Raw genomic sequence first — 15,171 nt, forward strand, 5'->3', positions numbered from 1 at the left:
TGGCCGCCACACCTTCGTTGAGATGTCAAGGTCTTGGAGAGAGTACAGAAAAGATTTATTGGAATGCTATCAGAGGTTGTGTGTGAGACTCGAGAAGCTGGAGGAGTTGCTGGAGTAAAGAAAATTGTGGGGAGATCGAGGTGTTCTGCATCATAAAAGATTTTGAGTCGCAGAAAAATCAGTGGTCCAGATTTAGGGTGATTGCCAAAATTACAGAGCTTGAAATTTTTTTCTTGGTTTGTTGGGTGGTCTGGAACGCAGAGCATGAAAGGGTAATGGAACAATTTCAATTTTAATATTGAAAAGAGCATTTGATATACCTGAAGGAATACAATGTACAGCATTGGGGGGTAGAGAATGTGTGGAGAACCATGATGGACCGAATGGCATCCTTCCGTGCTGAATCATTCTAATTAGGTATTGTCTGACTTCTGGTCTGTAGACGAGTTGATGTCTTCAAAAACAAAATGTAAGTTCTAAATTATTACTCAATTGCAACCTAACCTGAGTTGATGTTTGTGATTACAGATGCTTTTGATAGAGAATACCGCGCAGCTTACGAGCGCTTGACAGAAGAGCAAGTGAAGGTGGCACTCCCGATTGACTCTCCACCCTGCATCAGAATTGAGTGGTGCCGGAAATGTTTTGAGCCTCCTTTCATCTAAAAAAAAAACTGCAATATTATTATGGAACTAAACCACTATGATTTATGTCCAAAGTATGAATGTACAATCTTCAGACTAAGTATATGCACCTATGTGATTAGAATTAAGATGTTGGTGTACTTGGAGATATGGCTGCACAATTTGTGGCGCTGTTGCATTGTGAATAATGGAAGAACTGTTCACTGTTTCTTAACTTCTATGGAAGGGAGATTTAATAAATTGTAACTGCTGAACACTAAATGTCTTAAGGCAGATCTGCCATTTCCTATCAGTGGTCTAGTAGTGCAGTGTTTTGTACAAATATCACAAAGGATGGTTCTGACCATTTTGTATTTTTTAGTATCAATGACTGGATTTTAAGTTTTGGATAATTTTCTTTGTGTAAATGAAGTGTTGGAGTTTCTCCGATTTAGAATGAAATGACTAGCTCCCCTATAATGAAGCTAGGGGATTATTATTGGGTAATTGAGTTCTTTATCTGTTTCACTGAAGCACAAAACATCACATGACTGGATTGAAGGGTGTTTGGGGAGTGGAGTTGGGTGTTTGGGGGAGGATCGTATGCTCAGGGTGAACAGCCTTTGATTGATGTCTCTCTGTGCTATGTCCAGCTGATTCTTCCTATCCAGGTGGTAATGGTGAAAATCCTGTGTCTGATAGAGCAGTTCTTTAGTGCTGCATTTATAAAGGGATGCTGTAATTTTATGCTGAGATTTTTGATGTATTCTGCAGTAGAACCATAGTTGGAGTTCTCACCATCTCTTATGTATGGTACAAACCAGAGTAATTTAATTAAAAGAAAATTGAAATATTGGTGACACCTTGTTTTTCAGGATTTAATCTGAGAAAAATTATAAATGCACTGGGAAAATTGTGACAGTACAAATATTATTGAAGGAAAAAACTTCTGATATCTATGTAAGCCTGTATCAAAGACTTTACTGCATTGAACTGTAAAATATTGATTTTATATTATAACACTTCTAGAAAGGCAGATTGCATCTATGGTCCAAATCTTGTACAGCTACACAGTTGTTTCATGTGACAGCTGTTAGTATAATTCTCTAAATATAATGTATGTGAACATATTAAAAATGCTTGTTCAATAAAGGATAGTTATACAAAATTGTAATTACTAATGGTCAAGGGACTGAGTACATAGCTAACTTTGAATAAACAGCACAAACAGCCATTTAGTCTGAAACTCTTTCCTCCCATTCCATCTGCCTTCTCTCAGCCTTTCAGCACATCTATCTACTTCCTTTTCTGTACTCTTGTACTTCTCTGGTTTGCTTTTGAGTCTATCTGAGCTATTTGCTTCAACTATTCCCTCCAGTTGCGCATTCCACATTCTAACCACTGAGTAAAGAAATTTCTCCTTGACCCCTTATTGGATTTAGTAGTAACTATCTTGTATTTATGGTTCCTAATTGTTGAGTCTCTCACAAGTGGAAATATTCTCTCTGCATCTGCTGTGTCCAAACTATTCATAAACACTTGATGGAAGTCTTCAAAATTATGTAATCTATAATAAAGAAGGCCACAACCTGCTCCATCTTTGACAGCATCTTTTTTAATAGTATGGAGATCAGAATTTTAAAAACAAGTTCATGAGATGTAATTGTGACTAAGGCCTGTATTCATTGCTTATCCAAGATGAAGCCGCCTCACCTGGCTACATCGTCCTGTCAGGAGCATCATTAAGGTGGTGTGGTGCTTATTATCAAATCACACCTTGGCTTGATCCCCTATTCCTTTGGCACTTGCTCCTGATTTTGTCTACGTAACCCAGTCCTGCTTCCTTGACTTTATTTCCACTAAATCGCTGACACCCAAATTTCTGTCCTGGTGCCCAAATTGGCTGATATTAACAGTGCTATCATCAAGTACTTTCTTTAAATGTGCTGTCATTTATTTGTCTTGAGAAAACTAATCAGTGACCCCCATCTCCAATTTGTCTTGTCTTTCAGAGCCTTGAACATGTTTTTGCCTCTGAAAGCTGTACCCTCTTCTATCATTCCATGTTTGAATCCTTACAATTAGGGTGCACTGAAACATTTCTTCTCACAATTGAGGTTTAATAGGTTGATATTTTGGGAATGCGCCTTTAAATTTAGGGGGTCAAGTGGCTTGTTCTGAAATCTGCCTGATGGTAAACCTGGGTGGTTTGAGGTCAAATTAATGCTTGTATTGTTTTACTGGGAAGCAGTTGCAAGGTATTTGTGCCAGGAGACAATGACAACAGCCTGTGTCTCAACAGTGGAGTTTCGAGAAGCTCAAGTCCCAGACAAGTGTTGAGAATTTTTTTTATGTGTGTATGTTGCTAATCCCTAATTGCCCTTGAATTGAGTGGCTTTCTAGGCCATTTCAAAGGGCAGTTGAGAGTCAACCACATTACTCTGGCTTTGGAATTACAAGTAGGCCAGACTGGGTATGAATGGCAGATTTCCTTCCCTAGAAGACTAGTAAACCAGTGAGTTTACCTATCAATGAGAGTTACCATCGTCATCATTATTGAGGTTAACTTTATATTCCAGATTTATTAATTGATTTCAAATTTCGCCATCTGCTGTGATGGGATTTGAACCCATGTCCCCAGCGCATGGCTTCTGGATTTGGCCTCTGGATTTGTAATCAAATGGCATTGCCACTGTCTTCCCACAACTATTAACAGTTGTGCTTTGTTGTCCATTTAGTTCCAAGAATCAAGAGTTGGCCTCCAGGATAGCTAATTAGCATTTCTACCTAGATATGAGGCCCATTTGATTCACTTTACCAATGGGAAGGATGCACAGGAAGCCACCGTCAAGGTCAAGTCACAGACTTTCCTAGAATATCACCCAAAACAATACTATTCAGTCTGTTTCAATCTGCAAAAGAGAGAGTAGCGAAGTTCTCTATGGTTCACTGCAGGAATAGAGTCCTGTCTTCACATTTGAGGATAGCCTCCATTTTGTTTTGTGGTACTATCACCGTGCAAAGTTGGATATGCTTCAAACTAATCTAGCAACTCAAAATTGAGCATCCGTGAGGTGCTGTGGACCAACAGCAGCTGAATTGTATACAATCACAATCTAACCTCAGACTGGTATATCCCCCATTCTACCATCAAACCAGGGTATCAACCCTGGTTCGATGAAGAGGTGAGGGAGGACATACCAAGCATATACCTACGAATGTGTTAACCTTGTGACTCTACAATGTATGCCAAACAGTGAAAGCAGTGTGCAATAGAGCTAAGCTATCCCACAACCAACAGACCAGACCTAAGCTCTGCCCAAGTATGCCATGTCCACAAAAAGCAGGACAAATCCAAACCTGGCCAATTACTGCCCCATCAGTCTATCCTCAACCATCAACAAAGTGCTAGAAGGGGTGGTTGACAGTGTTACCAAGTGGCACTTGCTTAGCAATAACCTGCTCACTGATGTTCAGTTTGAATTCTGGCAGGGCCACTTGGCTGTTGACCAAATTTAATCCAAACATGGACGAAAGAGAGGAACTCGAGATGAGAGTGTGATTGCCCTTACCACTAAGGCAGCTTTTGACCGAGTGTGGAATCAAGGATCCCTAAAGAAAAGCGAGTCAATTGGAATCGGGAAAATTTCCACTGGTTAGAATCATATCTTAGATAAAGGAAGATGGGTGTGGTTGTTGGAGGTAATAATCTCAATTGCAGGACATTACAACCGGAGTTCCTTGGTCGTGCCAAATATCCAACCATCTTCAACTGCTTCATCAATATCCTTCCCTCTATAAGGTCAAAAGTGGAGATGTTTGCTTATGATAGGACAATTTGTGATGTCTCAGATACTGAAACAGTCTGTACCCAACTGGACAACATTCAGGCTTGAGCTGATAACATTCATGCCATACACACATTTGTGCCACACAAATTTCAGACATTATCATTGCTGAATCCCCACTATCAACATCCTCAGGTTACCATTGACCAGAGACTGAACTGGACTAGTCATATAAATACTCTAGCTAATAGAGCAGGTCAGAGGCTGATAATTCTACTGAAACTGAGCCTGTTCAGAAATGCAGTGCCAGATCATTGGGGGAAGCAAAGCTATAGCCCCTTTTTCCAGTACTAGCTGCCATTCTTGGGTAAGTTTAAAGGTCCCAAAGCCACTTTGAGAAGTTAAAGGGAGGTGAAGGGATTAGGGTGGCAGATAAGTGAGTGAGAAAGGGTTGCCGTAGGGTATCGGTAGGTTAACTATGGATTTTTTTAACTACAAGAATCATGTGCATTTATACTGGAAAGGATTACAGCTAGGAGCTCTCTTCATGCTTGTGCACACAGCTCTGTCCAATACTAGTCTGTTAGATGTGAATCATGTTCTCTTAAATCACTGTGTAGGGAATACTGTACTCAGTCCCTTATTAATCCTAAATGTGCCAGACCCTTATACAGGGGTAGGATGGGTTTGGGGATAGTTGGGTGTTCGAGGGTGTAGTGCTGGGGGCGGGGGGACATAGTTCCGGGGATCCGGTGGGGAGTCAGAATAGCTACCCAGGATTTAGAACTGGTTTAAATCCTTCAAAGGTTTCCTGGGTAATTCTCTGGTAAGCGAGTCAGAACCATCCAAAGTTTCCAAATGTAATTCAGGAGTTTTGGAGGATTCCAGACACACAGAAATTGCCGATTAGCAATCCAAACTTCCCGGGCTATCCTGTGTAGTCCGTCAGTAGATTTGTGAGGGGCCCCTCAGTACATCTTGGGGGGTGGGGTGGTTCCTCTGGGGTACAACCATCTGGAGATCAGAAACTCCACAGCTAATCCTGCCCTTCGGTACTTTTATTAATTACTGTCTATTTTTGATTAATGACTCTTTATGGCAAGGTAAATAAATAAAGGATGTTCCTATCAAACCACTTAAATTATTAAAAATGAGTCAATATTAACCTCTGTTTCTCTTTTCAACAATAGTTTTTCATCCCTGATATAATTTTGGTGCATCTGCTGTACTCGGCACGGTAGCACAGTGGTTAGCACCGGTGCTTCACAGCTCCAGCCAGGGACCTGGGTTCGATTCCCGGCTTGGGTCACTGTCTGTGTGGAATTTGCACATTCTCCTTGCGTCTGCGTGGGTTTCCTCCGGGTGCTCCGGTTTCCTCCCACAGTCCAAAGATGTGCGGGTTAGGTTGATTACTACCAGAAGGACGTGGAGGCTTTGGAGAGAGTACAGAGGAGGTTTACCAGGATGTTGCCTGGTATGGAGGGGCTTGGTTATGAGGAGAGATTGGGGAAACTGGGGTTGTTCTCCTTGGAAAGACGGAGGATGAGGGGAGACTTAATAGAGGTGTATAAAATTATGAAAGGCATAGATAGGGTGAACGGTGGGAAGCTTTTCCCCGGGTCAGTGGTGACGTTCACGAGGGGTCATAGGTTCAAGGTGAAGGGGGGGAGGTTTAACACAGATATCAGAAGGACATATTTCACACAGAGGGTCGTGGGGGCCTGGAATGTGTTGCCGGGCAAGGTGGTGGAGGCGGACACACTGGGAACGTTTAAGACTTATCTAGACAGCTATATGAACGGAGTGGGAATGGAGGGATACAAAAGAGTGATCTAGTTTGGACCAGGGAGCGGCGCGGGCTAATTGTTCCTGGTTTCTCGTTTCAAGGCTTCATTCTACGATCATCTTGCTGGTGCCAGTACAGAGTGATACTGCGGATAGTTGGGAACCTGTCTCGGGGGCAGGGGATTCATATGGTGTTCGTGGAAGTGGAAATGACTAGGGTTGGGAAGCATTTTCCGATCGGGGCCATTGTGATCTCCTGGACTCGTTTCGATCGCCTCAGGGGGTCGGAGAGGAATTTCCCAGATTTTTTTTTCCCCATATTGGCCCTGGGGTTTTTCACTCTGGGTTTTCGCCTCTCCCTGGAGATCACATGGTCTGGAATGGGGGGGTGGGGGTAAGTTAATAGGTTGTAATGAACAAAGCATCGTAGCTGTGAGGGACAGCTCGGTGGATAGGATATTGGTATGTAGATAGGCTGGAAAATTGGGTGGGGATCCTGGATTCAGGATTCAATCCTGGACTGGGGAGCGGCGCGGGCTTGGAGGGCCGAAGGGCCTGTTCCTGTGCTGTATTGTTCTTTGTTCTTGTTCTTGATTGGCCGTGCTAAAATTGCCCTTAGTGTCCTGAGATGCGTAGGTTAGAGGGATATGGGGGTAGAGCCTGGGTGGGATTGTGGTTGGTGTAGACTCGATGGGCCGAATGGCCTCTTTCTGTGCTGTGGGGTTTCTATGATGATTTCTGATTCTCTAGCTTTAAAGGCCTTTGCTACAATGGAATGCCCAGAACTGCACACCAGGACCAAACTGTTGCTTTGTACAGATATATTACTCTCTATTCTTGTGCTTCTTTATATAACCTAAATGCTATTGGTTATTTATGTCCTGTTCTATCTACACACAGTAAATACAGTAAACCTTGTATTTTCAGTATGGCAATTTCTAGTTTTACCTCACCACCAGTTCTCTCAACCCCTCCGATGAACCTGATTTAGCACAGTGCTTGTCTGACAACCAGAAATGGATGAGCAGTAATCTCACCCAATACAATACTGTGAAAACTGGAACTATTTATCTTTGGTCCCTGCCCACAGTCACTGACCTCGCTCTGCTCCCTGGTCTTTTCCTGAGGCCGAACCGAACTCTTTGTAATTTTGGTGTCCTATTTGTTCCAGAGTTGAGCTTTTGACCCCAGGACACTGCCCAGTTACTTCTATCTCCAAAACATTTTACGCCTCTACCTATCTGACAACCTCATTGAAACTTATAACATTCTAACAGGGTAAGACGAGGTTGATTCAGAAAAAATGTTCCCAATGGTGGGGAGAGGCCAGAACTTGGGGTCATAGTTTGAGGATAAGGGGTAAACCTTTTCAGACTGAGGTGAAGAGAAATTTCTAAGGATTTTACTTCCACAGCAAGTAATTGAGGCCAAAATGTCTGATTTCAAGAAGAAATTAGATATGTCTTGGGGCTAAAGGGATCAAGGAATATGGAGGGGAGGGGGAAGGAGGGAATCAGAATATTGAATTTGATGATAAAAATGAATGGCAGAGCAGACTCAAAGGGCTGCTTCTATTTTCTATATTTCTATGACCTACATTGGCTCCAGTCTATCAACACCTAGATTTTAAAATTCTCACCCTGGATTTCAGATTCGCTCTATGGCTCATCCCTTCCCTATTTCTGTAATCTCCTCTAGCCTTGCATTCTTTCGAACTCTGGCTGCTTGAGAATATTGTGTTTTCACTACTCCCCCATTGGTGTCAGTGACTTTAGCTACCTCGCCCCTATGCTTTGGAATTCTCTCCCTAAATCTCACCTTCACAACACTACTTAAAAGCTACTTCTTTAACCAAACATTTGATCAGCTGTCCTATTATCTCCTTATCTAGCTCATTGTCATATTTTATTTGATAACACTTGTAAAGAACCCTGGGATGTTTCACTACATTATAAATACTTATAAATGCAAGTTGCTGTGCGAGTTGTACCGAGCTGATAGAATTGGTTTAGTTTAATGGGATTGGATTTGGACTGAAGATTCTGATTTGATATTACTGAAAGCACTATGTAAATATAAGTTGTTAATTGGAATGGGATGTTGTACTTACATTCTAGGTCTCTGTCCACATCCTTTGATTTTTTTAAAATTAAATTTGCATCTCTATTGCTTATTTCTCCTTGCAAAACACATTATATCTCACTTCACAAACTGCAGCTGCTACCTGTCTGAAGACTCTACTCAGCTGACTAAATCATCCTTACACTGTTTGCCAAAACTTGCCTTGTTTTTTTGCCAAAACTTGGTCAGCACTGCTGCCTCACAGCGCCAGTGACCCAGGTTCAATTCCGGCCTCAGGTCACTGTTTGTGTGGAGTTTGCACATTCTCCCCGTGTCTGCGATGGATTTCCTCCAGGTGCTCCTGTTTCCTCACATAGTTCAAAGATGTGCAAGTTAGGTGGATTGGCCATGCTAAACTGCCCCTTGGTGTCCCAAGATGTGTGGGTTAGGGGGGATTAGTGGGGTAAATACTTGGGGTTGCAGGGAACAAGTCTGGGTGGAATTGCCCCTCAGTGTCAAGGGGATTACGTGGGATAACAAGGTTGGGGCCTGGGTGGGATTGTTGCCGGTGCAGACTTGAGGGGCTGTGTGTCCTACCTCTGCACTGTCGGGATTCTATATCTTTTCATATTTCCCTTTCTTTAACCAGTTGTCCTCTTTATCTTTTAGCTGCTCCTACTCATTCTAATTAATCTTTTATTTCTAAAATGCTTTTATAAAACCTTTGCTAATTTGCTAGGGTGGGAATTTACTGTCCTGTGGCAGTGGGAGGTGGCTGCTATTGGCTGGCTTCTGGTCCCGTGATTGTCAACAGGATTTCCTGTTGAAAACACCCCTCACTGCCTGAAACCCACAGTGGGGCTGCACCGTCAGCAGAACCAGTTGAGATTCTGTTAACTAAGATGATGGTATGGCAAGGGGGAATTCCTTGGTTGGGGGGAAAAAAGCTGACATATCAAAAGCACTACCGGTATTGTTAGACCAATATGACAGAATCAAAGCAACTGGGAGAATGGAAATGTGTCCTTACGGAAAGATAGACTGTTGGAGCTGAAGTGTAAACTACATTCCTGAATGGAGGATTCCCTTCTGACATGATTGACAGGGTCTTCAACTGTGTCTGTCGCACTTCCTCAACTTCTGTTCCTTACCCTTCCCCCTCCCTCATCAGGCGAAACTCCATATTCAACTGCACCCTTCAAGCATAATGACCCCACCAAATATATCTTTACAGCACCCTGCCACTCCACTTGCAACATTGAAAAAGGACTAATCCCTTTGCAACACTCTGGTCTATTCAATCACCCCAAAAGACCCCTCTCCTTCCAGTGTCACCTTCCCATGCTTTATCTCCCTTCTCAATTTCCAATGTCCCAGACACTCCTTCCAGGTGAAAGAAAAACAAAGGGTGGAATCTGACTGAAACATGGCGAAGTGCCAGGATCTAACTGAAAACTGGTGTGTTTCTCTCCAGATCTTATGGCATTTTGTCAGAAAAAGCAGAGGCATGTTTCACGCCATCGTGTTGAAGGGCAGGGCCTAAACACGCTGGCAGAGCTTGCTGCACTGAGATCAGGGCACAATATTTAAAGAGTACCTAACCCCCTCCCACCATGGAAACCTCAGGCCCTCCACCCCCATGGGATCAAAGCCATCATTTCCCCCCCTCCCCATCAAATGGCATCTCCCTTGCTCTCTCTCCCCCGCCCCCACCCCACCAACAACTATCGCTGGTATCCCCACAGCCTCACATCCGCTCCCCCCCCCCCCCCCCCCCATCACCACAAATAAATGAATCACTCCCCCATGGGACTCCCATTAGGTTCTGCCCTGGCTTGGTAGTGCCAATCTGTACCAGGGCAGTGCCTGGTTATGTCCCTCTCCCACAGAGGCTATACTCACTTTAGGCCCCTGGAGGATCCCCACGTCTGGGTGAACCTGCTGTAAACTGTGCTGATGTGACATCACATCGGTGATGTTTGAAAAGACAGCAAGGGGGACCATGAGGTGGGGAAGCCCTTAATTATATTCATATTTATTTAAATATATTGTATTTATGTGAACCTGATTATGTTGCTGGCAAAGGATGGCGAGATGCATGATTTATGGGTTTTGTCGGATCTTGAGCCCCTGCCATTGATCCCGTAGATGGACAGTGCAGGCTCAAGATCGCCCCCTTAAATTTGCATTCATATAGCAATTTTCATACCTACCAAATGTTTTAAAATGATTTACTGTCAGTACTTTTTGAAGTGTAGACACTGTTGTAATGTCACCTTTGATCCCATGGGGGTGGAGGGCCTGAGATTTCCATGGTGGGAGGGGGTTATTTTTTCCTCTGATTGGGGCATTCTTTAAATATTGTGCCCTGATCTCAGTGCAGCGAGCTCTCCCAGCGTGTTTAGGCCTTGCCCTTCAACACGATGGTGTGAAACATGCCTCTGTTTTGAAACAAACTTCTGCCAATGGCAATGTGATAATGACCAGATTATCTGTTTTTTTTTGTGATGTTAACTGAGGTTGAATATTAGGTAGGGCACCAGGTATAACTCCCCTGCTCCTCTTCAAAATAACCCCATGGGATCTTCTGTATTCCTCTGAGCAATGGGGCCTCAGTTTAACTTCACATTGGAAAGACAGCACCTACAACAGTGCACCCTCAGTACTGCACTGCAGTGTCAGCCTTGATATTTGTGCTCAATCCCATGAGTGAAATTTACTTGCGTTTCTTTTACTTTAGTTCAACTGTATTAGTTACTCACGATGCAGTTTAGGTTAGAGAGATCAAATGCCAATTGGGTGTCAAGACTTTAAGTGGATATGTGGTTGCATGGCAACTGGGAATGAGCTGTGCAGGGAACAGGCTGTGCATAAACCTTGCTCCGTTGATGCTTTGTGGTACTGCAGCAATATTTAAAGGGAGTGCACAGACTGCGCACAGCAAATGGAAATTAGAGCGAGCATTGGTGACTGCACTTAGTTCAGCTTGCAAGCCTGACTTCCAGCTTTCTGTTATTTAAGTAAACATTGGTCCCTTAGACTAAAGGGTAGGAGGCAGAGAATAGTGGTAGAAGTAGTATACAATAGTGAGCAGAATAAAACTTCTGAAGACAGACTGGTGAAATGGGCAGATGGATGCAATTTAATGCAGATAAGTGTGAAGTGATGAACTTTGGGAGAATAGGTGGAGGGGGTATAATTAAATATTGATGGTAGAGGTATTTACCAGGAAGGTAGTCGGGGTGAGGGACTCGAGTTACGTGGAGATTGGAGAAACTGATTATTGTCTTTACAGCAGAGGAAGTTACAGAGAAGTCTGAAGAGCCAATTAAAATTGAGGGATTTTGATAAAGCAAGTTTCCTTTAGCAAATGAGTTTCAAATAATTGGCAAAATGAGAGGAAATGTTTTCCCCACATTTTAATTATATTCAAATGTATTTTAATATATTGTATCATGTGAACCTGATTACCCCAAACAGAGAATTGCTAAGATCACTAATCTGAAATGGTTGTGGGATCAGATCCCATCGGAAAAGTTAAAAAGCATTTAGATATATACTTGGAGATAAAATGGGCTGCCCTTTCGAAGAACTCACCAGCCCAGGCTGAATAGCCTCTTCCTGTGCTCGAAGATTCCAGATCTCACTTAGATTCTTATTTTACCAAGGTGTATGTGGCCTGCATTTCTCTGATTGAAATGCAGCACCTCGCACTTAACTATATTGAAATTTATTTGATATTTACATGCCCTTTGTGCAAAGTCAATGTCCTCAATTTGCCAGTGTTGCTCAGTATTAAATAAGGCAATAGGTTAAATCCATCACACTACCATATATCTTGGTATCCACATGACTGTGCCAGCTCTACTGAGGGTATAATAAACCACTGATCTTGCTCAAATATCACATCTGGATTCCAGTCCTAAAGGACAGTACATAAAAATCACTTCCAATGAAACTACAGAACATAAAAATTAAAGATATTATGAAGGATTTCTTTGCTTAGTGCAATATTAAGAATAAGCAGATGGACATTGGAAAATTGCAGCATACAGTAAACATATATCTGATAAATGAAAGCTTGATATTAAATTGACTCATGTTGGAAGAAAAAGGACTACCAAAAAGTCTAATTTAAATATAACAGAGTGGAAATCATTTGTGCACCTGATTCCTTGACTGTATCAGATATGTAGAAAACAAATGATGTGTTTACCAATCATGGGTTGTATCTGAAGGAACTTTGAACCATTTTTAACAGTATTAAAGCTAAGCAGAATTCAGAATTAGTGAGAGACTAGGCTCCATGACTGTTTAAACTTCATCTGAAATGATGACTGTTTGCTACATCGCAGCTACATGCTTTAAGTAGATAACTTATTACAAGAGAAAGCTACGCTACACTATTGGTCAAAATAACAAGTGTATAACTTCGGATTTTAGGTTAGTCTAAGACAGACATTTGATTTCCAAAAGATTATGCATTCTAGAATTCAGGTGTAAAGCCTACAAACTACAAAGTCAATTTTTTGAGTATAATAAATAAATATGTACGCTTTAAAACCATGGTCTGTACCTGAATTTCTTTGGGTGAAAAGGCCCATTAAATATAAACCATGGTGACAAAATAGCATTTTCCCAAATCTAATTTAAAATCAATTGATAGAAGCAGGAGTAGGCTATTCAGCCCGTCAAGTCTGCACCGCCATTCAGTATGATCATGACTGATCATCCACTTCACTACCTCTTTCCCAGACCATCCCCAAATCTCTTTATGTCATTGGTATTTAGAAATCAGTCAGTCTCTGCTTTGATCAGATTGAGTTCCCACAGCCCTCTGGGGTAGAAAATTCCAAAGATTCGCAACCTTAGGAATAAATTCTTATCTTGGTGTCCCTTGGTTCAAGACTCTCCATCTTAACTGTATCTACCCTGTCTATCCCTTTATTTTGTAGGTTTCAGTGACATTGCCTTTCATTTAATTAAACTTAAAGAGAACAGGTCCAGTTTTCCCAATATCTCTTCTAAGACAGTCCCGCCAAACCAGTGAAATTTCATTGCACTCCCTCTACAGCAATAATATCCTTCCATTAAACCACATTGCTTGAAGCATGCTGAGGCTGCTTATCTTGAATCCTCCATCACCCTCTCCTTCGCTCCAGTTGTGGCAAGTTCAGAAATCACATAATGATTTGTTTTAGCGTCTTGAGAGTGGGGAACCCATCAGATTTTTTGTATATAGCTGAGCAGTTTAACATCTCGGCTGAAAGATGGCACTTACAGCAGTTCAGCACTCGCTCACCATTTTGAGGCCCCTGTGCCACAGCACGGTGAGTTTCATTGTAAATCTACCCCTGCCATTAACCTTGCCGCACCTGCATATCAGCTTTTAGTGGTTTATTGATGAGCACGCACAGGTTCCCTTTGTACATCTACACTTTCTAATCCCTCACCCGTTCTTTCCTACCAATGTGGATGACTTCATATTTTTCCACATTATATTCCATCTGCCATGTTTTTGCACACTCTCCAAGTCTGTCCAAACCCCCTTGAAGCCATTTTGCATTTTCCTCACAACACATATTCCCACTTAGGTTTGAGTCATCTGCAATAAATGTTGGCCAGCCAGCAACGTCCATGTCCTGCAAATGAATAAAAAAAATCTTGGAAATATTATATTTGGCTCCCACATCCAAATCATTGATATTGAGTATGAACAGCTGGGGCCCCAAGTACAGATCCTTGCAGTACTAGTCATAACCTGCCAATGGGAGAATAACTCATTTATCCCTACTGTTTTCTGCCTGTTAACAAATCCTTAATCCATGTGCTTTAATTTTGCTAATCAATCTCCTGTGGGGAACTTCATCAAAAGCCTTCAGAAATTCCAATTACACTCTGTCCATCAATTCCCCTTTATCTGTTAATGTCCTCAAAAAACTCCCAACACATTCATCAAAACATTTCCCATTCATAAATCAATGTCAACTCTGCTCAATATCATTATCCAAATGACCATTAGATTCCAGCATTTTCCCTACTACTGATGTAAAATTAACGGGTCTGTAGTTCCGTTTTCTCCCCCTTCCTTTCTCAGAGGGGTTATATTTGCTGCCTTCCAATCTGCAGTATCTTACAGAATTTCAGATGATCATTAATGTATCCACTATCTCCACAGCCACCTCTTTCAGCACCCTGGGATGTAGAAGATCAGGTCCCAGAAATTTGATTTCAATCTCATTAATTTCTCCAATACAATCTTTGTACCAATGCCAATTACTTTCAATTTCCCATTCTCCCTAGTCCTTTGAATCTGTAATTTGAAATTTTCTGCATCTTCCTCAGTGAAGGGCTTTTTATGCATATACAACCTTTAACTACATTTGTTAGCCACATTGGATTATGTTTTTTGTGCCTTGAAGGAATGCATATTTGCTGTAAACTAGGTAACAATTATTTAAAGGCTGTCCATTGCTTGTGTACTGTCATTCTTTTTAATGCATTTTCCCAATCCACCTCAATTTGCCCCTCATACCTTCATAATTTTGTTCCAATTTAAAACCCTGTCTTCAGATTGAACTACCTCACTTTCAAACAATGTGAAATTCCATCATATTATGGTCACTCATCCCTAAAGGTTCTTCAGAATATTACATAATACTGAATCTAAAACAGCCTATTCTCTAGTTTGTTCCTCAACATAGTGCTCTAGAAAACGATCCCTAATGCTCATCAGAATCTTGTGCTCAATTTACCCACTCTACATGTAGATTGAAGTCACCCATGATTACTGTATTAGCTATGCTACTCTTAATACCACGCCCAAAACTTCTGTTTGGTGGCCTTTAAGCACTTACCAATGTTTGCTGCCCCTTGCTGCTTTTTAGCTCCACCCAGATTCCACACTTTGTTCT

General features: G+C 41.9%; 1 protein-coding gene across 7 annotated transcripts in view; it reads left to right on the plus strand.

The window, feature by feature from the left end:
* Nucleotides 1-2,210, plus strand: part of dennd4c (DENN/MADD domain containing 4C) — a 209,926-nt gene extending 207,716 nt beyond the window's left edge. For all 7 annotated transcript variants that reach the window (XM_078214260.1, XM_078214262.1, XM_078214259.1 and 4 more), the window contains one exon: nucleotides 529-2,210. In XM_078214260.1, coding sequence (XP_078070386.1) covers nucleotides 529-665 — 137 coding nt within the window. In that variant the 3' untranslated portion in view covers nucleotides 666-2,210. The remainder of the gene's footprint in view (nucleotides 1-528) is intronic.
* The last annotated feature ends 12,961 nt before the right edge of the window (nucleotides 2,211-15,171 follow it).

Source organism: Mustelus asterias, chromosome 6 (assembly GCF_964213995.1).
Source record: "Mustelus asterias chromosome 6, sMusAst1.hap1.1, whole genome shotgun sequence".
In the NCBI taxonomy this organism is placed as follows: domain Eukaryota; kingdom Metazoa; phylum Chordata; class Chondrichthyes; order Carcharhiniformes; family Triakidae; genus Mustelus; species Mustelus asterias.